The sequence below is a fragment of the Alosa pseudoharengus genome, unplaced genomic scaffold, assembly GCF_046254945.1.
Source record: "Alosa pseudoharengus isolate Yale_2024_CS ecotype anadromous, Long Island Sound unplaced genomic scaffold, YU_APseudo_1.1 YU_APseudo_1.1_scf_11, whole genome shotgun sequence".
NCBI lineage: Eukaryota > Metazoa > Chordata > Actinopteri > Clupeiformes > Clupeidae > Alosa > Alosa pseudoharengus.
Window position 1 is genome coordinate 30103909 of NW_027468576.1, and position 22422 is coordinate 30126330.

At 40.6% G+C, this 22422-nt stretch overlaps 3 protein-coding genes across 3 annotated transcripts in view; 1 reads left to right on the plus strand and 2 right to left on the minus strand.

Moving 5' to 3' along the window:
• Positions 1 to 507: 507 nt before the first annotated feature.
• fam43a (family with sequence similarity 43 member A) lies at positions 508 to 2689 on the minus strand. The gene has a single exon (XM_076278815.1). The coding sequence runs from the start codon at positions 2506 to 2508 to the stop codon at positions 1459 to 1461; it is 1050 nt and encodes a 349-aa protein (XP_076134930.1). The 5' UTR covers positions 2509 to 2689; the 3' UTR covers positions 508 to 1458.
• A 1036-nt stretch (positions 2690 to 3725) lies between these two features.
• Positions 3726 to 19137, plus strand: lsg1 (large 60S subunit nuclear export GTPase 1). Its single transcript, XM_076278816.1, has 14 exons — positions 3726 to 4109; positions 4272 to 4398; positions 4480 to 4600; positions 4753 to 4839; positions 4979 to 5065; positions 5182 to 5242; positions 5359 to 5535; positions 10229 to 10594; positions 11599 to 11700; positions 13637 to 13780; positions 14244 to 14367; positions 17312 to 17391; positions 17703 to 17870; positions 18519 to 19137. The coding sequence occupies exons 1-14, from the start codon at positions 4008 to 4010 to the stop codon at positions 18696 to 18698; spliced, it is 1926 nt and encodes a 641-aa protein (XP_076134931.1). The 5' UTR covers positions 3726 to 4007; the 3' UTR covers positions 18699 to 19137.
• Positions 19138 to 20026: 889 nt separating this feature from the next.
• Positions 20027 to 22422, minus strand: part of anos1b (anosmin 1b) — a 45109-nt gene continuing 42713 nt past the window's right edge. Inside the window, exon 14 of the mRNA XM_076278817.1 lies at positions 20027 to 21279. The gene's annotated coding sequence lies outside the window, so the exon portion shown is untranslated. The remainder of the gene's footprint in view (positions 21280 to 22422) is intronic.

Here is a 22422-nt window from a genome sequence, read left to right on the forward strand (position 1 = left end):
CTGACCCATTACTTTGAATAGCCTCACCCACCTTCTAAGAATTATGATAACAGAGCTTGTTAAAGCTTCATTAGGGAGCAGTAAAGCCAGTCCCATTACACAGTAACCATAACAAACTTCTATGGGGAAACCTCTAAGTACCACACCCCCTCCAGAAAAAAATACACATGCACTCACACACACACAGACACTCCTGTATCAGAATCTATCACAGAGTTTTTGACAGTGCACAATGACTAAGAATCCTTTAAAACGTGTGGGTGTGTGGGGTGTGTATATCCCATCAGATGAAGATTCCTCAAATGTAACTCATTTATATAGAACTCACTCCATAATGGTGTCACTGACAGCATCCCAGTTCATAGTGCAATATGGGAATGGATCAATAGTAACAAATGTTCTGAAGTTGCTGTGCATTGCTCTGTCATATTCCACATTGACAGTTTCCCCTTGATGTTATACTGTTCACTCTTTTAATACCATCAAACAAATCCTCTCGAAGACATCTATATTTATTTGTTTTTTATTGGTAGTTTTGTTGAGGTTCACAGAAACAAACCATGTTTCTTCCTTTAAAAAATTATGAGTATATTCATATGCTTACTATGTACATCTTCATACATCCAGGATTTTATTCTTTTGCACAGCAAAGATAATGACATGTATGTTTATGAGAACATTTAGAGAACACAATATTATGTACAAAATAATGAACACATAATACTCAATTGAATTCCACAACAGTGCAAAAAATAATTCAAAAACAGAAAAAAATGTAATGTCCTGACAGGAGAGATTAATCACCCACTTCTTGGTACTGTTTGAGAGTAGTGTTCTAAAAGGATGCATTAATACCATCCAGGACAATTCTTTCTTTTCTTTAAAATAACATTTCCTCAGGGAAACAGGTTAGGTAAACAAGCTCACATAAAACCCTCTTAAATCATAGACTAGCTGAGGGGATAAGCTTGGTGCATAAGCACCTTAACGCGCATCTGTGAAGTCAGGATGTTAAGGACATGGTGTGGAGTTAATTGTGCAAATACACTATACAAATATGAAAAGTGCTGCTATATAGTGGTATTTTGACAGACCATCTGATTTATATCAGATGAGCCTAGTTACTGTAAGCTTTGTATCAGTTGTAATTTAGGCCTACTCCATTTTGCACAGCTAGTGTCCCTAACATCTTGACTACTCTCTAAGTCATACATGAACCAGACATGCAATGTGTGCAGTAATCAGAAAGCCCCATTCACAAAACAAAAAGTAATTGTGTTGGGTTCGACACAGCGAACTCCTATTGAAAAACCCATATCCTTTCAAGTTGAATGGATGAGGAGGCACAATACTACAGGCATACACGGCTCCTTAAAAACAAAACAGCACAGTGTTGGATGAAGATGAGTCCACAAGGAATCAAATGTGACAGTCTCATTTGGTTGAAAACAACTTTCCTCAACCAATCTCTTGCACTTTCCTTTCATCGAAACCATTGGAGACCAAGATTGGCTCTTGATTGCTTTCTATTGACGACTCGCTGCCCGTACTCTCACCCGAGAGCAAACGGGTAACCCGTAAGTCCGATTTCAGCGTCTGTAAGTCGTTTCCGATGCTCATCTCACCCAGGTCATTGATGATCTGAGACAGCTCCTGTTTACCACTGCAGTTGTCGGAGTCCAGTATATCCTCGCACTCAAAGTGCATGGATTTCTCCTCCTCTTCTTCCCCTATCAAGTCCTCTGTGATCGACCCAAGTTTGGGTGCGCTCCTGCTGCGCTCCACCGGGGGTTTGTAGTAACACTGCCCATTCAGAAGCTTTCGTAAGGGAACCAGTGGAATAGTTTGTTCACCTATCAACTGTTGTTGTTGGTGCCTGGCATCGTCCCTCCTTTTAAGTCTTTTAAACTCAGCAAGAGCCGTTGATGAGGTCTGGTACAAGAGCAAAGCCATGGCTTTCGCCTTTTCGGGCTTGGACACCAGTACGGCATGGCACCGCAGCATCACCGCCTTGTGTTTCATTTCGTGCCTGTAAATCCATGCGAATATCTTGGGAAGCCGGGGGTCGGCAACACAGTAGGTGATTCGATGCAATAAATACAAGTGTCCCGGTCGCCTCGCCTTGTCATCTACATGCACCATCCGAATGCCCTGCGAGCTGATGGTCAGTTTCATTTTGGTGCCATTCTTGCCCATTTCGCTCTTGCCCCAGATCTTACTCACAGCCACGTCCGTGCATCCTTCTCCCTTCGACTGAATGGTCGTAGCATTTCCCAAATAAAGGACTGTGTAAGTTGGGTCCTCGCTTGTTATCTTCACCTTTTTCCTTTTCGACTTAAACATGCTTCCGACCCTGTTCAGTGCGCTCTCCGGGCAGGACTTCGCGAAGGAGGTCAGCGCAGAGTAGTTCAAACTCACTGCATACCCCTTCTGTTTCGACTGTTTATCTTCCTCTATCAGATCGAACTTGTTCTTCTTCCAAGGCAGCATTATCCGATCGTTTTGCATTCAGAGCTATATAAGCTGCCACTAATGTAGCCTATAACTTCTAAATGTTGGATTTAAAGAGTCCTCTGTCATTTATGACTTTGGAAAATGCAGGTAACTCCACAGTTGACTCGAGCAAAATCACTTTCTTACGAGGTACCTATGCTGTCTTACAGTTTCTATCCCCATAGCTCAGTCTTCCAGGGACCAAACTGATTGTACAGCCGAAAACGATGTCAGACTGTAATATATACTGGACTGAACCATTTCACTTTCATAAAGGGGAATATCATGCGTAGGCACACTTGGAATGCACCACTTGGCTCCAGACTGTTGGCACATTTTCTTTTACAAGCATGTTTACCATTTTTAAACATTCTTAAAAGTGATTTCCAACAACATCAAACCCTGTTTTAAGCCAGTTTTATCATATGATTTGCTTTATTTTCCAGCCACTTATGGCGATAATTGTTGGTTTTCAATGGCCAATTCTAAATGTTTTAACCTGTATATTAACAGACAATGCCATCATCGTCACAAAATATAGATGGCCTGCTAGTTCACAGAATAGACCTAGCCTATACAAAATAAATTGGATAGCAAATTCATCAAAATCTAAATCAAAAATAGCCTATGCCTAATTTTTGCTTAAGCGGTTTCTTAAGAGTTTGTTACATTCCATAGGACTACAAGTGAATATGTGCAGGACGTAAGTAAAATATGTAAACAACTTTTAAAATGATATAGAGTTTATGTAGGCTATGAAAGTACACTGTGATATAAGTACCTTATTATCATTTCCAAAAACAGGATGCCTTTCACTGGGAATTTTTAAAAGTGTTCAATGTTGCCACCTACCGACATTATCTGAGACATCATGCATCAATGTAAGGCTCTCTACCAACAGACTGTAGAATTGCCATTTATTTTTTAGGATGGTAATTGAAAGGGGGTTACATCTTTTATATGAGGTTAATTATAGGCTAATTTTACACCATTAGTCAATAGGCATAATAGGCAAAACTTTGTCCCAAAGTTGTTACTTTGATTGAAATCTTTTCCAATTATTAATGTTTGAGTAGACAATCATATGTAACCGTATATAAAATAAATGTATAAAGATATATAGCTATACAGTAGCTCCCTTTGTGGATTATTTATTCACTAGGAACGCTTATGGGTAGCTCGTGTTTTTCAGGAAGATTTTTATTGAAGAACGTCAGCTCGATGGAACATACCATTTGAGACCACTTTATTTTGCACATGTCATGTTTTAGAAGGGCAGGACTTGATAATTTATATAAAATAACTTTTTTTTACTAGTTTTAAAAAGTGAAAAGGCCTCAAATGAGTTCTTTGAATGCACTCTCTACGCTATATTATTCACACGAAGACTGGTTTATTCTTTTGTACTTCCTTCCCTCGCCACAACAATTTACGCATGGGCAAAATTAGAAGCGTGATATTTTAATAATAACTGGGGTAACGTTTTACATTTATGTACTGAATATTAAATCGATATGGGTAAGAAGAAGTCTGGGGCAGGAGGTTCCGGACTCGGAAGAGCCTTAATAAAAGAGAGATTGACCGCTGGCCGCGGAGTTAGAAGGAATGATACTTGGGTAAGCCAACATTTTGTCAACACCAGCTATCCACAGCTAGCAAGCGTGTCGTGTCGTTCAATTTGACACCTATGTTGCATGCCATAACGCTTGTTGTATTTCGGATGTTTTGACTTACCACATTGTTTTATTTAATAATGATAAAAATGCATTTCCCCTTAGCTTCACACCACTGAGCTGAACGATGGCTATGATTGGGGTCGCCTGAACTTGCAGTCGGTGACAGAGCAGAGTTCTCTTGATGATTTTTTGGCCACTGCTAAACTAGCAGGAACAGAATTTGTGGCAGGTAACGGAAACTAACATTTCTTCAGTAGGTGTTTGGCGTTTCTTGAAAGTGCACTGATATTGAAAATGTTGGTTATTACAGAAAAACTAAACATCAAGTTCGTACCAGCCGAAGCTAGGGCAGGTCTTTTAACTCCCGAAGAATCAAAACGGATTAAGCAACTTCATGAAGAAAATAAGCAATTTCTACGCATTCCTCGCAGGTAATTGTGTTGCTGGACTTGGGCTGGATTAGAGTCATCATCTGAGCTCAGTTTAAACATATGGACCCCAGCACCTTTACTGTCCCTACCAGTAACTTTTTATTTTCAAATAAAGAATTCCATCATATGTCATATTTCTATCTGTGTATTAGACCTCACTGGGATGAAAACACAAGCCCTGAGGTATTGCAACAAGCTGAACGAGACAGTTTTTTGGAGTGGAGGCGAGAACTGGCATCGTGAGTGATTTCCTCAGTAATCTATCTGCCTTTATGGCAATGTCTCTTGTAATATACATCAATTGAGCTCTGTCGTAGGATCACTGTAAATGTGCAGTAAGCTTTGGTGAATAATGTTTTGTTCCCTGTGTTTTGATAGACTTGAGGAGGAGCAAAAGTTGATTCTCACTCCGTTCGAGAGGAATCTGGATTTCTGGAGGCAGCTGTGGAGAGTCATAGAGAGGAGGTTGGCCAACTTCACTTGGTTCTTAACAGTTGCAATCTGTGGCATTTATAGGTATTAAAAGTATTTGAATGATCATTTAATTATCGTGTGTAGTGAAAGCAGTGTTTTCTTTTCAGTGATGTTGTGGTTCAGATTGTGGATGCCAGGAATCCCTTGCTCTTTCGTTGCCCAGATCTGGTAAGTGTTTATTTTTTTGTGTGTTGTTTGGAATACAAATACTAGACTGTGTAATAATCAATGTTAGGCTGTCTCTCTATAAATAATAAACAATTACGTTTTTGTGTGTTGAACAGGAAACCTATGTGAAAGAGGCCTCGGAGCAGAAGGTGAACATGCTGTTGTTGAATAAGGCTGACTTGTTGACCCGTGAGCAGCGGCGTGTCTGGGCCCGGTACTTCCAGAATGAGGGCATCAGGGCAGTGTTCTGGTCTGCCCTTGCAGAAGGACAAAGACTGGATGCAGAAGAGAAGGTAAGAATGTTTTGGAAAACATCCTCTGCAAAAAGTGTAGGAGTGAATAAGACAAACCGACACTAACTGGTGTTTGCTAGTGAAAGTAATTGTAGGTGAATAATTACTTAATATTAATCTTAGACTGGCGAACTTCAGGAAAAACTCAGGAATCAGGTTTATTCTGTTACAAGCAGAGAGAGTACAAAAAAGGTCTATGTAGGCCTAGCCCAGGCCAGGCCTAGGTTGGCCTGAAGCCAACTACTCTCTTCCGCTCTACATCCTTAGTCCAAGTCTAGAAAATCTGATCTCACAAACATTGCAGTTTAGTTACTTTTAAATGGTTTAAACAAAGAACAAAGTGGCGCCAAAAACAAGCCCACTTGATTGGTTCTACAGTTGGTATCAGACACACCTACTCACACCCACTTCACACCTATGCATTCTTGTCAGAATAGCATGAGGAGAGATATCTTATATATCAGAAATATCACTTATAGAATGTTCCAAACATTCTCACAATCACATCATTACAATCCTTGTAATGAGACTATCAAAATGATACCAGACATGAATACATTTACATTTCATGATACATGGATACATTATATCAAGGTAGCATCCTTTGTCTTGTGTAAGTGATAGGCCTTAAACCAGCACATTAGCATTCCATTGGGGGAGGGGATGGGGTCTTTGTTTAAAACCAAGATGGGTTACATGGCTAACTAAAAGTAGTCTTGAAGTTAAATTATTATCCATTTTAACCATACATTTTATTGCTATCAATTCCCCCTTTTCAAGTCTGAATGACTTGAAGTTTAAAATAAGATTCCATAACATGAGCCTTCTTGAACAATTTTACAATTTTTTTTTTGTTGTTGTTTTTTTTTATAAAGTCCATAATCAGTCCATAATCAATGTAAGTGTGTGCGTGAGCAAGGAAAGCAGCGTTCAGCATACATCCTTTCTTGCGTTTCTCTTCCGTTGAAGAAGGGTCCTCTTATGAAACTTGAATGTGTCTGCATTGTTTCAGTGTAAGTGTATACGAGTGCAAAGGGTGTGCATGCAGGCCGCGTTCGGCGTGCACCCTTGTGTCAGTCCAAACAGTCCATGAACAATGGGCCATGAGTGTCTTTGATGATGCGGAGTGCGAGGCTGCTTTCGGCACCCCCTTTCGTTGCTTTCAGTCAGTCCAGTTTTGTTGCTTCCAGAGTCATGGCAGTTGCTTCTGCCACTGGTTCCGTTGGACCTGTGGTTCCTGAGCCTCGTCCAGTTTCGTCTCATGACATGGCCTAGCCCCGACCGCTGCTGCTGGCTGTACCTGAGCCCAGGGCAGAGTTGTCTGGTCCATCAATCTCGTCCAGTGGCATGGCCTGGTCTCCACGGCTGCTGCTCTGGCGTGGTAGCTGAGCCTGGTTGGTGGAGCCATTCGCCATCTTGAAAGGATCTTCTTGAGATGTTTGCGTAGTGGTAGTCGAAGACAAAGGCATGTCACACCTCCCTTTGTCCCTTCTGGCATGAAAGAGATTCTGGAGAGTGGATTCACAACAACTTTGAGAGACATTAGCATGAGTGTAAACAGAGTCAAACAGTGTCTCGTGAATGCAGATTCACAAGTCAACAACAGTATGCTAATGTATTCAGTTTCTCAATTGGAGACAGTCACACCTACAGCATGGGTCTTCTAACATAGCAGGGCTATTTATCTCCAAACAGAGACTACACATTTGCATCTATTGGCAAAAGGCCAATATAAAGAAAATAAATAAACTTTGGTTAAGTTTAGATGTTTAAAAGAAAAATAATCCACAGACTCACGTGGGTAGGGTACCCCTACATGTCTTTTAAAGAGATTTTGCATTAGAAGTGAGGGTCAGTAAAACAAAACAGTAGGCATTTAAAAAATGACCATTTGAGCAATAAAACCAATAAACTTAGATGGTATTTCAAGTCAATACCATCTATCTCCCCCTTTTTATAGTTTCTTAACTATAACAAAAAAAATACAAACTAAAAACAAATAAAAGGTAATTTCAAACAGAAAGAAACTCAAGTTGTGGGTATGAATCCATTCAATTGAACATTTGCCCACATCAAACAAGGCGTAAACATGTAGCAAACATTTCCCATTGGCATACAAGCAAAAATAAAAAAAAAATATGTCTTAACATGTTAAACCCAAAAGATGTCCCTCAAATGAAAGAAAGAAAATGGTTGAAATCAACAATGGTTTCCCATTATCACTCCTCTTAGGTTCATATCTCCCCAGTGAAGTTCCTTTTGTGTCCATGGGGGAGAAGCTGGGGGGTTGGTTATAGAATACAGTGCTGCTAGAACAAAGGCAGTGAGATAAGATAGCAAAAGGTGTGAAAACTTTTGACCCAAGAAAACAAAGAAGGACTTGAAACAAAAAATGGAAACAAACACATATAACGAAATAAACAAATTTCACACACACAGGGCCGGCCCACACGCGCATTCATTCAAACTGGACACACAGACACACACAGCTCCATGGAGCTGGAGGACAACTTTAAACGGGCTGCAGGAAGAATTTCCTGCTTAAAAGAACAAAAGAAGTTTAGTCAAGCCTTTTCAGTTAGCTCACATTAGCTCACAAAGACATCTAGACGCCCCTAGCGGCAGCTAGTTAGCTCAGGCGTACTTAAAAGAGGCCTAACCATGCTCTCTTGAGGTTATGCTGTTTGAGCTTATGCTGTTTGCACACTTGAAAAAGATTACGACAAAAATCCTGGATTCATCATCTGAGTGTAGATGTAGCCTAAAACAAAACACCACATCTACTCAAAAACAAAACAAGACTAGTGTTAGCTTGGATTCTAGCCGCTCATACGCTCTTGGTGATAAAAACAAAAAGGGCAGCACCAAGTTCTGTCTAATATTCTGTTTTGGTAGTGAAGGAATAAAATGTTCTGTAAACACAAAGGGGCATAAGCTACGTAGCTTGTTAGGACATGATGTCCCTAAAACCCGCGAAAAATAGATTGCACACGAACCACCGTGTTTAATACTGAGCTGCCTAGCACACTCGCTAATCTATTTACTCCTTATATCCAATAAAGAGGCACCATTGGACTTCAATCCAACACATATATAGACGCTTTACAAAATATGGATTAATTCGTCTTGTGCGACGTTTTGCCAAAATCGGGGAAGCACAAATTTATGTCCACTATTAAATTACGGTTTTGCCAAAATATTGCCAAAATCGGGGAAGCACAATTTTGTGTCCACTATTAAGTTACGGTTTTGCCAAAATGTCTACTCACTCAGAATGCCTTTTCCGATATCTTACCGCCCATTCCAAACTGTGGTTAGTAGGAACCGCCCGGATTTACAGATACACCTTCATTCAGCACCAAAGCAGAAAAGCAGATAAAAAGCGTCCTTACCTGAGAGCTGTCACCAGAGCGATGAGGAAAAAAAAAAAAAACTGCGGCATCTTAGAATCAGCGACAAAAGTATATTATCTCTGCGGTTGGAACCTCCATGAAAGTAATTGTAGGTGAATAATTACTTAATATTAATCTTAGACTGGCGAACTTCAGGAAAAACTCAGGAATCAGGTTTATTCTGTTACAAGCAGAGAGAGTACAAAAAAGGTCTATGTAGGCCTAGCCCAGGCCAGGCCTAGGTTGGCCTGAAGCCAACTACTCTCTTCCGCTCTACATCCTTAGTCCAAGTCTAGAAAATCTGATCTCACAAACATTGCAGTTTAGTTACTTTTAAATGGTTTAAACAAAGAACAAAGTGGCGCCAAAAACAAGCCCACTTGATTGGTTCTACAGTTGGTATCAGACACACCTACTCACACCCACTTCACACCTATGCATTCTTGTCAGAATAGCATGAGGAGAGATATCTTATATATCAGAAATATCACTTATAGAATGTTCCAAACATTCTCACAATCACATCATTACAATCCTTGTAATGAGACTATCAAAATGATACCAGACATGAATACATTTACATTTCATGATACATGGATACATTATATCAAGGTAGCATCCTTTGTCTTGTGTAAGTGATAGGCCTTAAACCAGCACATTAGCATTCCATTGGGGGAGGGGATGGGGTCTTTGTTTAAAACCAAGATGGGTTACATGGCTAACTAAAAGTAGTCTTGAAGTTAAATTATTATCCATTTTAACCATACATTTTATTGCTATCACTAGGAACTAGTGCCGTGCCCGTTACAGCATGCCAACATGGGAGAGGGGGGGGGGGGGCATTACTTATCCAAACAACGTCAAACTTGGCACTGTACTTACTCGTGCCCTTAGCGAGACACCTGCCACGTTTGAAATCAATCAGAGGAACGGTTCGAGATATATGCAAATAACAGACAAACAAACAGACAGACATTCTGGTAATTTATAGATAGATGTAAGTACAGTACTTAGCTTTTTAGTAAAAAGTGACATTAAAACATCAAAAACTTTGGAAATACTTATGTGTGTAAACAGTGTTTACTGGTAAAGTAACTATAGTATGACAGTGTAATGTCAAAAAATATGAAAATCCTTATACCATTGCAATGTAGTAGTGCTGTCGTCATTGTTGATGCTCCTCCAAATTTATGGCCCTTCCCTTAAACCAACCAACAACTCAAGCAGCTAGGTAATACGGTTATTATCGCCATTCTTGGGATGCTAAAAATGGTCATGTCTTTGTTTTTTGTTGTGTTCAGGGAGAAGAACTGCAGGAAGATGAGGATAAGACTGCTTCAGAAGATGAGGAAGAGACACACTTGCCAGCCGCTCCCTTTGGGCAGAAAAGGAAAGAAAGAGAAGGCCAGGAGGAGGAAGAGGAGGGTGACCGAGAGGTATCGGGCTCTGAGGGCTCTGCAGGCGAGGAGGACTGGCAGAGCTGCTCTGAGGAAGAGGAGGAAGATAATGAGGGAGTAGCGAAGCAGAGTGCAGAAAATGGGGGACCACAGAGTGACCTGAAGTTCCGCAACTCCAGCCGTTTGCTCCGGAAAGATGAGCTGCTGAACATCTTTAAATCTGCCCATTCTGGTGCCACTTGTAAAGAAGGCCAGCTAACCGTGGGTTTGGTGAGTCTCAACCTCGCTGACCAGGCAGTCACCGTTAATACATCTTTTTAATACTTGTTTTCCACTTAAAATCAGTATCGCTGTTTTATGCCATAATTTTTGCTTTTGCATCACCATACATGCATGGCCTTGCAAAATCAATCTAAACTCATTATGACAGACTCATATTTAATGCACAAATCACTTGACTCATTGGTGTGGATGTTCCGTTGTTGGACTGAGACTGATTTAGGCTCGCCACAGTTCTCTCACTCTTTCAGCTGCAGCAGAGTAGTATAATAAACAATACGTAGAACGAGTAGTATAATAAACAATAAGTAGTATGAGTGGTGATGAGTCTTAAGACCTGTGAGTTCTGTCTGGGTCATGCAGCTGATGGTAAAAGGAGAAATCCGGCGAGTTTTCACATAGATCTCCGTTTCTCAAGGTCACTGAGTACTGTCGGAACGAAACAAAACGGAAACAATCGTTTTTTTTAACTAGCTCAGGTTGCTACAACCAGCAGCTAATGCAGCCAGGAAGCTACAGCGCGACGCTCTGTGTGTATGTCCGTGAGCCCCCATGTATATGCCCACAGAGTGTATCGCTTTAGTTACATTAGCTGCTGGTTGTAGCAACTCCTGCTAGGTAAAACGGATTGTTTCTGTTTGTTTCGTACCGACAGTACTTGGTGACCTCAAGAAACTGAGATCTATGTGAAAACTTGCCGGATTTCGCCTTTAAATACAAGGGGCTTATAGTCACCCCCTCCCCCCACATGAAGGGAACACTGTCCAAAGTCTGGTGCATATGATGGTACTGGTATCAGGACTAAAATGCCATGTAAGGAAAGATATTTTTAGTCACATACAAATATGATTGCAAGACACATTCCAGCTTGTGCAGTCTGTGTGTTGGGTCTAGCAGAGGCTAGAACCTTTGAGTCTGATAGGTTTACATTTTAACTAGAGAAAGGCATATACATACATATTTTTATATCTTTTTGACCTTGTGTTTTTTCACAGGTCGGTTATCCTAATGTGGGTAAAAGTTCCACAATCAACACCATTCTCAGAAATAAAAAAGTCTCTGTGTCTGCCACACCTGGTCACACCAAACACTTCCAGGTAAGCCTCTCCTGTTTTGTGAAAGCACATTCTGGGAATAGTGTCATGAACATGTGAATGTCCTACCCCTGTCTTCCCGAGTGTAAACTTTGGAATTAATAGCTAATCTAAGGTATTCTCCATATTCTGAAAATGTTACTTGAGGGTAAGGCAGTTAAGTCTGTTATTATGACCGCTGCGCAGCGAAGCGGCGGTCATATAGGTTTAGTCAGATTTTTTTTTTTTTTTTTTTTTGCATGTCCAAATTTCCGTCAAGGATTCCCGGGACACTGAAAGACCGGGGTAGACGAAACTTGGTGGGCATGTAACCCCATATGGATAGCATGGAACCATCGTTTTTCGTTTTGATCTGTAGCCCCCCCCGCTGGACTGCACCCCCCGAAAGGAGGGTAGGGCAGACACAGTTTTCTGTGAATATCTCGAGAACCGTAAGGTTTAGGAGGACCATTTCTTTTTGTATGTTGATCTCAAGGGGCCATGTCAACCCATTCCATAACCACTCATTTCATGTATAGCACCACCTAGTTAAACACAAAAAAGTAAAAATGAGGTGTTGTAATCGCAGGTATCTGTGACCTAACATAGTCAAAACTGCACGAAATTGGAAGTGTAGGATCATTATGACACCCTCTGAATGCACGCCAAGTTTCGTGGAATTCCGTTCATGGGGGACCACACAATAAATTAATTTATGTTACTATACACCAACTGGCCTGTAGGTGGCCGGAGACAGTTTTCTGTGACTATCTCGAGAACCGTAGGGCCTAGGAGGTCCACCTTTTTTTTGTATGTTGGTCTTAATGGGGCATGTCAACCCATCCCATTACCACTTATTTCATGTATAGCGCCACCTAGTTAAAAATTAAAAAGTAAAAAATGATGTGTTTTCATCACAATATCTCTGGCTGACATGGTCAAAACTGCACGAAATTGAAAGTGTAGGATCATTATGACACCCTCCGAATGCATGCCAAGTTTTGTGAACTTTCGTTCATGGGGGGCCTTACAATAAAATAATGTATGTGTACATTTAGTGACCGTACACCAACAAGGATTCCCGGGACACTGAAAGACTGGGGTACACGAAACTTGGTGGGCATGTAACCCCACATGGATAGCATGGAACCATCATTTTTTGTTTTGATCTGTAGCCCCCCCGCTGTACTGGACCCCCCGAAAGGAGGGTAGGGCAGACACAGTTTTCTGTGAATATCTTGAGAACCGTAGGGCCTAGGATGACCAATTTTTTCCGTATGTTTGCCTCCAGGGGTCATGTTAACCCATTCCATGTGCACACATGTGCATAAACAGATACACACGCACACACATACATTCACAGTAATCATACGTATGACACATACTCACACAGTAGACATATGTACGCATGCATGCACATGCACAAACACACATACGCAGGCAAACACACAAGCACGCGCGCGCACACACACACACACACACACACACACACACACACACACACACACACACCCCCCCACACTCATAAACATAAACATGTACACGCACACATGCACACAATTCAAGAATTTCTCAGAATTATGAACAGGCAAGATGGGGGTGGGGTTGTATAAAATGAATTTTACATGTGAAATCTATGAACTAATCATGTTTTGGTACTTGTTGTCTAGCAGATACCAGTGAGAATTGAGTGTGGATAATGCAATTTAGTGAGACAGTTAGAATCATATAGGCCTTTCAGCGTGATTTATTTTTGTGGAAAAAATGTGCTGGACTGGGTGGCGGTCATATTTTGTACCGCTCTGCGGTACATCTAGTTTTTTGTGAGGTGCCCCTAGAGTTGAAATTAACCATTTTTGTAATCCATATATAATTTCCACTCTAACTGATGTACTGTAGGAATGTGGTTTAGAATGTCTGTGAGATCCCAGAGTTGAACCATTGAGTCCCTGATTTGCAGACGCTGTTTGTGGAGACGGACTTGTGCCTGTGTGACTGCCCCGGCCTGGTCATGCCCTCGTTCGTCTCCACCAAGGCAGAGATGATGTGCAGTGGCATCCTGCCCATTGATCAGTTGCGGGATCACGTGCCTGCCATCTCCTTAATATCCTTTCCACCAACTGAGAACTTAACGCAAAACTGAGTAATGCAGGCCAATATAATTCCAGCCCTATGCAAAATTATCTCCTAAAGCTGGTTTATTGGACAGGAGTGTGCTAATGTGGGCAGCATCAGTTTCCAACTGTGTTTGCATTGCAGGTGCATATATATTGGTACATATGGTAGAAATTTAGATTTTCTAGAACAGAGTGGATCATACTTTGCATTGAAAAATTGAGGACTTGTTATGTTGATGTTGGTAAGGATCACACATCTTCACATCTTCGTACATACAGTACATATGTATACTGTACATCGTACACACAGTATATTTATATCTTCCATCATATATACTCACTACACATGTACTCAAAGGCGAAAATATGTTATTCATGAACTCCAAGATAATGACTTTGAAACAGGTGACGACTAAATACTTTGCAGTGGAAAGTCCTTAACAAGCTCAGGTGTGTCAGACTATTCCTCGGGCAGTGTTGGAGGGCACCTATGGCATCAACATCATCCGGCCACGAGAGGATGAGGACCCCGACCGGAACCCCACAAGCGAGGAGCTGCTGACAGCCTATGGATGTGAGTGTTGTAGTCATTCATTCCTGGGGACTTGTGCTGTAGACCGTGATGTGCAAAGACTGGGCACTATCGTGGACTACTTTACTAGAAATATTCAAAGAAAAAAAATTAAATGTCAATTTCTTCAGATTCTTTTATTTATTGTTATATTAATTTTTACATGAATGCAGTTTCACAGTACAAAGTCCACTCCACAGCTCACTATATGTCACATTCAAAGTTTTGGATGAACTAGCAGCTCCAGAGCTTCATATTAATTATGACCGCTGCTAGCGAAGCGGTCATATAGGGATTGTCAAAGTTTTTTTTTTTTTTTTTTTTTTTTTTTTTTCCCGTCATCTACTTCCTGAATTTTTGGTCAACGATACCCGGGACACCGAACCACCGGGGCACATGAAATTTGGTGGGTATGTAGCCCCACTAGACTTTTACAGAAAAATTTCGTTTCGTCCCCGGGGTCCACTCCCCCCCCGTGCTGGGCCCCCCGAACCGCAAAAAAAGCAGTTTTTCCTAAATAACTACCTGAACCGTGGCACCGAGGATGAAGAATCTTTTATGGTATGTTGGTCTCAAGGGCCCACATCAATCTGGCCCATAATCACTCATTTGTGATTTGCACCCCCCCCGGTAAAAAATGAAAATGCAATATTATTCTGCTTTAATCGTCCCTATCTTCAGTTAAGATGTTCAGAACTGCACCAAATTTTATGTGTATGATTGACCTGGCATTCTCTGGGGGTTTCGTAGAATTTCATCCATGGGGGGGTCTTTAAAAAAATAGATTATGTGTACATTTAGTGACTGTACACTCATTGGCCTGTAGATGGCGGTGCACACATATACACATGCACACACACACAGGCACCCACATACTATCGGTATTAGAACGGCTGATACATAATTACAAATTCAGTAGGATTAAAAGAAAGCCAAAATAAATATTCATCATCATCATCATCATGGCTGCATTTCCAGTATTGGCGATAAGTAGTCGTTTGTCCACTAGATGGCGCATCGTTGCAGTGAGACGTAATTTTGTTGGAAGTTAAACGTGGGTTGGAATACAATGGCCGCTTCCTACAAGGACTATAGTTTACCGCAGAGAACGTCTAATAAGGATAGGATGATGTTCACATGAAATGTAATTCCCATTTCTTCTTGAAGCCGAAATAAATCTGAGGATGTTTATCGGACATGCTTGGTTTTTACTGCAGGTACGTTAATCTTATAATATCAATAAGGACCTAGGCAATGTTACCGTTAGCGTTGGTTGAGTGATGGAGGTCAATTTGATTGATTGCATTTGTAGAAAACTATAAATGCGGTTATACCAAGCAAATTGATAACAGCACTGTAATTGTATCTTTCGACTGTCATTTGTTGCACGTGCTACAAAAATCATTCTGTGCAATGGAAGATTTACCAACGTTACACCGATCTGATACAGTTTTGCCTACATGCGTGAGACTGAGACGCCTGTTTATTTTGTTTGAAGTGCGTGCAGGGTGTGAGGGGAATCGATGTACTTTGATTCCAGCTTGGTAGTTGTAGTCTGTGAAATTAAAAAGCACGTGTGTGTGAAGTATCCAAACAATGACACCTTCATTTCATTATGGCTGCTTTAGCAACACACCATAAGCTACTGTGTAGGCTAGTGGGTCCCATTTAGAGGTGGCTACTTCATTCGCGCTTTCCTTGACTCATGGAGCTGCGTGAATTTTATTACAACTTTTCGCCACGATATGGCAATTTAAGTCCGCTTGATACTGTAAGGCTTAAGCCATTGGTTTCCAAAGGAGATTTTATTTGTGTCGCCAGCATAGCTTATTGACAATTTATGTTGTAAATAGGCCTACCTTATAAGCCTACCTGTAGCTTAAGGAAGCTAACAGCTTTCTATTAGGATCTAGTTTGTTAGTTACAGTTTTGTCATAACTCCCTGATGCATTTTTGCATTTAGAATAGCCAGAGCGTGAACAATATCGGGTGCCTATGGACTAGGCTCGCTTGGTGAACCCAGCCTGATCTGCCCGCTATTTATTTTTTGATTTCTTAAAAGATTGAGCTTGGTCTGGTGAAAGCCAGACTAGCCATGGACCTCAGTTACACAATGCAAGGGAACATGAATCAGCCTATATTTGCACGAACAATAACGGACAACAGCTCTTCAACTTTGGCCCGTTAAAATGTGTATGAACAGTCTAGCGACGCATTTCATCAAGGCCCTTTTGGACATGTCAGTTATTTGCACCACTAGTAAAACAGCATTTCGTTTCAGACTACTGTTACTTAATTTGTGCATTAACAATAACGTTTCAGACTACTGTTACTTAATTTGTGCATTGACAATAAAGTATTACATGAACTAAAGATGACTAAAATCTTATGTAGAAGAAGAAACATTCACAAAAAAATCCATCCATCCAAAAATGACCTTTGTTTTTGATAGCTGTTGAAAACGGCTGAGATGTTTTTGTAAATAAATAAATAAATAAACAAATAAATAAATAAATAACATTATGCTGATACCTTTTGCTTTTCCCAAATACAATGTAGCCTACAGGTGTAAGTGACCTTTCATCAATCCAGTTGCAATGGATGAACTGTGATGAACTGCCCTACTTGTGATTGTTTAGAGATTTTAAAGGTTTTATAACAATGCTACATCTTCTTTGGCTATTCTACAATCTATTCACCTTTTCAGCACCAGTAGGCTACTTTCTGTGCAGCCGCACACACACACTCAGGCATGCCAAACAAGCATACACAAAAGTTTCAAGAGTGGGGGATGGAGTAAAATATGGAGACAAATTGAAGTGTGCTTTATTTTCGTGGAACGGATGTACAGGACTGAGCGGCGGTCATATTTTGTACCGCTATGCGGTACATCTAGTTTTCATTGTAATGGATGTTTTTTTTATTTTTTTATTTGTGCCCTGCGCAGACATGAGGGGCTTCATGACAACACATGGACAGCCTGACCAGCCGCGTTCATCCCGCTACATCCTTAAGGATTACGTCACTGTAAGTGTCCTTGCTGTTTCCACTCACCTGTGTTGTAGGTGCAAAAGTACAACTCTACACAAATTCTTGCATATTTAACATATCCCAGCCACATCTGAGACCATATACTGTTGTAATAAGTTTGAAATAAAATTAAATAAATAAACAAATAGTTAATAGTTAAAGAGTTAAAAATAAACAAATATGTAATCCAGCAGCATGTTAATGCTATGGTATTTATTTTGGAAGTTCTCAAACATTGTCCTAGTAGTGTGTGTGTGAGTGGAAACTAACTTGTAGTTTATTGTCTGTCCGTCCTTTCCCACCACCAGGGCAAGCTCCTGTACTGTCATCCTCCCCCTCACATCAACCCCAAGGACTTCCAGCCCCAGCACAGCAGGTTTGAGGAGCGGCCCCTGGATCTGTTCGCCTCTGGCACAAACAAACAGTCCAAAGTGAAAAGGATAGAAAACACGGTGGACAAACACTTCTTCCATCAGGTTTGGCCACCTTCTGACTCCCAATGAACTCCTTGCAGTGTACATTAAAGGAGAAATCTGGCGAGTTTTCACATAGATCTCCGTTTCTCAAGGTCACCGAGTACTGTCGGTACAAAACGGAAACAATCGGTTTTACTTGGCTCAAGTTGCCACAACCAGCAGCTAATGCAGCCAGGCATCTTGAGCGCTACGCTCTGTGGGCATGTCTGTGAGCCCCCATGTATTATGCCCACAGAGTGTAGCGCTGTAGCTGCCTGGCTGTGTTAGCTGCTGGTTGTGGCAACTCAAGCTAGGTAAAACGGATTGTTTCCGTTTTTGTTTTGTACTGGCAGTACTCGGTGACCTCGAGAAACGGAGATCTATGTGAAGACTCGCCGGATTTCTCCTTTAATGTTGGTGATGGTAAAATAAAAAGAAAACGAGTACTGGTCAGTATGTGTTTATATCCAGCCACCAGATGGCCTCAGTCTCTTGACGTCAGTACCGTGTAATATAAGCAGTGGTCTGAGGAGCTGATACAGACATGGTGCTTAGAGGTTGTTATTTAATCACATGTTCTTGAGGGAACCTTGTTGTCACGCTTGAAGTTATTTGAGGAGGATAAGTCGGCAAACTCCGATGGTGAAACTCCTTGTGGGTTTTTTTCAGGAGAACGTGCGAGCGCTGACCCGGGGGGTGCAGATGGTGATGGGCTATAAGCCTGGCAGTGGGCCCCAGACGCAGGGGACGCCCGGGGCGGAGCAGCAAGCAGGGAAGCCCTGGAAGAAACACTGCAACAGGAACAAGAAGGAGAAGATCCGCAGACTCACCAAACACCTGGATGCTTAACTGAGCTGTAATAATGAGCATTTTACCTCATGAGCTCAGAATGTTCCCCCTGATCCCTTTCCGGGGATTTGATTTGATTAAACCTGATCATGGCTGGTCATAACACAGGTAGAGAATACTGTTAGAGTCATCTTGGGGATGTGTAATCTTTCAAATGCTTTTAGGAGTATGGACATTCCACTGACGTTTTCAGTGCTGTTAATCTCCAGAATCCTCTGGACTAAACACACAAAAAGACTTGACATTTTTCATCTTCTGCAAATGCCTTGATTTGACATCAAGGAAACCTAAATTAGATGTCTACCTTTCAGTCCCACAGGTATCCTTTATAATATCTCTCAAAAATGTTTGGTAATAAAGTTTTATGTGTCCCACACTAAAGTATATATAAAACTTGATCTAATCCTAAATAAATCAGATGCACATCTGATGTTGAATACGCTTTGTATTTGTCATTTGGTGACATTCCGATAAAAATAGTCTCAATGTAACATGATTTTCATTCTACTGTTTAGGGGAATAGTTTAGGCATGTATTCAAACAGGTGTAAAAGATATCACACAGTGACACAGTATTTTGTGTTTTGTGCAAACTAACAGAGTTGAAGTAAGAAAATATACATGAGCTGCTTTGTGCAGGATTCCCATGGGTGCAGGGTCATGGAATATAGATTGATAAAGTCTGTAAAAGACATGGAGAGTCAGGGAATTGTATTATATATGCTGTAAAGTCATGGAATATCAGAGAATTCTGCTGTAGCAGTTTAAAATTGACTTGATTAATACAAATATATTTCTAGAGAATTGGTATATATATGTTTGCTTTAGTGGTTGCAGTTAGCCCAACTTTGTTTATTCAATGCCCATATGCATTCATTATGGCTGCTCTGAAATCTTCGGTGAGTATATTGTACGATTCATTATATAGTAGGACTAAGTAGGTCATGGAAATTATTTTTTGTTTTTGTCAGGAAAAGTCAGGAAAAATGGAATTTTACATTTGACATAATGGGAACCCTGTTTTTGCCTTTGAAGTTGCTGCAGTGCTTCAGCTATCAAGGTAACTTCCTTGTGTGACATCACAGTAATGGAATGTTCATCCTCCTTGAATTGTCATCCTTTTCATACCTTCCAATGTATAGTGTAGCAATGATAAATGTCTTTTATATCTCATATCTATTGAAGACAATGTGTCTATTGTTGCTGTGTACTGCCATCTACTGGCTATAAGTAAGTAGCACAACCCTCAGGCCCATATGTAGCCAGCAGATGGTGCTCACTGATCACATGTTGTTAAACATTTTAATTTAATAACCAGAACTAACAAGATAGGTTTTAGATTTTATTCATGACAAGGACATACATTTGTTACACAACACCAAGTACAATATTTACAGAGTATAATATGCTACGATACAAAACGGCCACAAGTGGCTTGCCACAATGAAACACCGCAACATGGCTGAAACTTTGCCAGCATAGAAACAGTGTTTACACCAGAAACAACTTACAACACATGAGCCTCCCCACTCATAATGAAGCCCAGAGGAGCAGAACGGATTTCCTCTATCTTCAATAGTGTTACGAGTGAAAAAGGAGGGCCCTGATCAAAGCTGAAGTCCTTCTCTTAGATAGCCACTCATGAGCCAAGAGCCTCTGAAATGAAATCCTCCTCAGCTCCTCAGAGACAAGCAACACTGGAGTCAAAGAAGGAGTTCTGACTCCACTGGAGAGAATAATGATAAAAGATCTCACTTCAGTTTCAGTATCTGTCATTAGGATTCGACTATCAACTGACCCTTGGCAATAATTATCTCACAACCCCAAAGCAGACTACTAGGGCCTTGTTATGAATCTACAATGTACTGTAGCTTAACGTTGCTTACACAACGTGCAAAAACATACATTCCACTCTTAGTACATCACAATAAATAAGAAGGGATGAAGTGAAGATTTTTTCCAGAATTACAAAAAAAAGTTAACTGAAAAATGTGTGGTGTTAAAAATAACTTATGACATTTACCTGTAAAACTAAAAACATAACTGACAGATTCACGTGCGAAGTTGTAGTCATCATAAAAAAATATAGAGGACCAAACATTTTTTATATGAGGAAATATAACAGAAAATCAAATGACACTTACAATTAGACCTACATACATCAGTGCTACTTATTTTTTACAGATATTTATATTTAAAAAAAAGAAGATAACATAAATGATTTATACCTACACGTTTCTAAACACCTTCAATACATATTAACTGCCAGACTATGTTTTAGGTCCAGGATTATCTAGATTTTCCACATAAAGTCATTGGATCTGTCATGCAATGTTGTCACTGGCAAAGTCACATATGCTGGAGTGCTGGGCCACTGTGGAAAGGGTTGGGTGACGTTCAGGGGTGCGTTTCCCAATAGCATAGTTGCTAACCTGTTAGCAACTTAGTTGGTTGGCAATGGGAAATTGCATTGCAACCAACAAAGTTGCTAACTTAGTTAGCAACTATGCTATTGGGACACGCACTAAGGGACTGTAGTGGTACTCTCACAAGGAGCAGCTGAGGTGGGCACGGGGAAGCATCTGAAGAGTGAGAGGGGAAAAAGAAAGACAGAGGAGGTACAAAGTATTAAGATCACATCAGCTTGGTTTTAGTGAGCAGCAGTGGCCTTTAGCCTACATGAATGAGGAGAGCATAAGATAGCTATTTGAGAGTGTGAGAGCTATGTTTGTTGATGAATTTGAACTTTTGAACATTTGAACCTTGAATAATTCTATATTTACACAACAATAAACAAGTCATCAATGTGTATTTACATCATTGATGACATTTAATTGACTGCAAATTGGCCGTGTAATTGAAGTCAGACAAGGTCGACTATGTCTTCCTAGATGCTTGAGTCTTTAAAGGGGTTTAACCTTTTAAAAACATTTTTTTTCTTTATAAGCATGCCAGAATATATTTCCATTTTGAGGATATCTGAGAATGATTAATTGCATTTAACCACAACACAGGTTTCTGATTATGATTTATTGCCAATACGTAGGCATAATACACCACTCTTCTATTCGTTTGCCAGATAGATGAATCAGAAGCGGGAAGTGATGACTTGTGATTGGTGCATGCAAAATCTTTGGGTCAGAGAAGAACAAGTTGCCATTCCTCTATCCGAAATATCTGCAGAATTTGTAATTTATCTCCGGAGTTTAAGACAATCCGGCCGGATTGAAAAGTTTTCACTGGGTTTCCGCCACCAAACTAGGGCCTTATCTTGCACTCTTCCATGTGTTGTTCAACATTGTTCTTGTGCAATCTGTAAGCCATGAATTCTACAGCTGCTGTTTGTACGAGCCTTTCCAAAAACAGAAAAATAACTGAACGCCAGTTATGTTTTAGGTTACAGGGAGTGTTGGTTGAGCAGTCATCAGTGTAAATGAGATTAATGTTGTTTAGGGACCAAATTCCGTAATCAAACAGTGAAAGGGTCTCCTTGGGATAGCACTGGGTAGACGCTGGGGCTGTGCAAAACGCAAACAAAACATGGTTGTCAAAGTAACTCCCACCCTTTTCAAAGCACAAAAAACACATGAAAACGTGTGTATTCGGGCAAAGGGTAGCGGGTTTAATCTCTTTGGCAGCTAAGGCACCGAGGTGGAATGCCAAAATTTGTTCAATGGTAAATAAAAATGGCATTTCGGAGGTGAACGCCCACGCTTTTGCACACG

Bases quoted from the DNA above. Each gene is read 5' to 3' on its own strand.
- fam43a (XM_076278815.1), bottom strand. From the start codon at position 2,508: ATGCAAAACGATCGGATAATGCTGCCTTGGAAGAAGAACAAGTTCGAT.
- lsg1 (XM_076278816.1), top strand. From the start codon at position 4,008: ATGGGTAAGAAGAAGTCTGGGGCAGGAGGTTCCGGACTCGGAAGAGCC. The intron at 5,536-10,228 runs GTAAGAATGTTT...TGTTGTGTTCAG, and splicing joins GACTGGATGCAGAAGAGAAG to GGAGAAGAACTGCAGGAAGA. The intron at 17,392-17,702 runs GTAAGTGTCCTT...TCCCACCACCAG, and splicing joins TCCTTAAGGATTACGTCACT to GGCAAGCTCCTGTACTGTCA.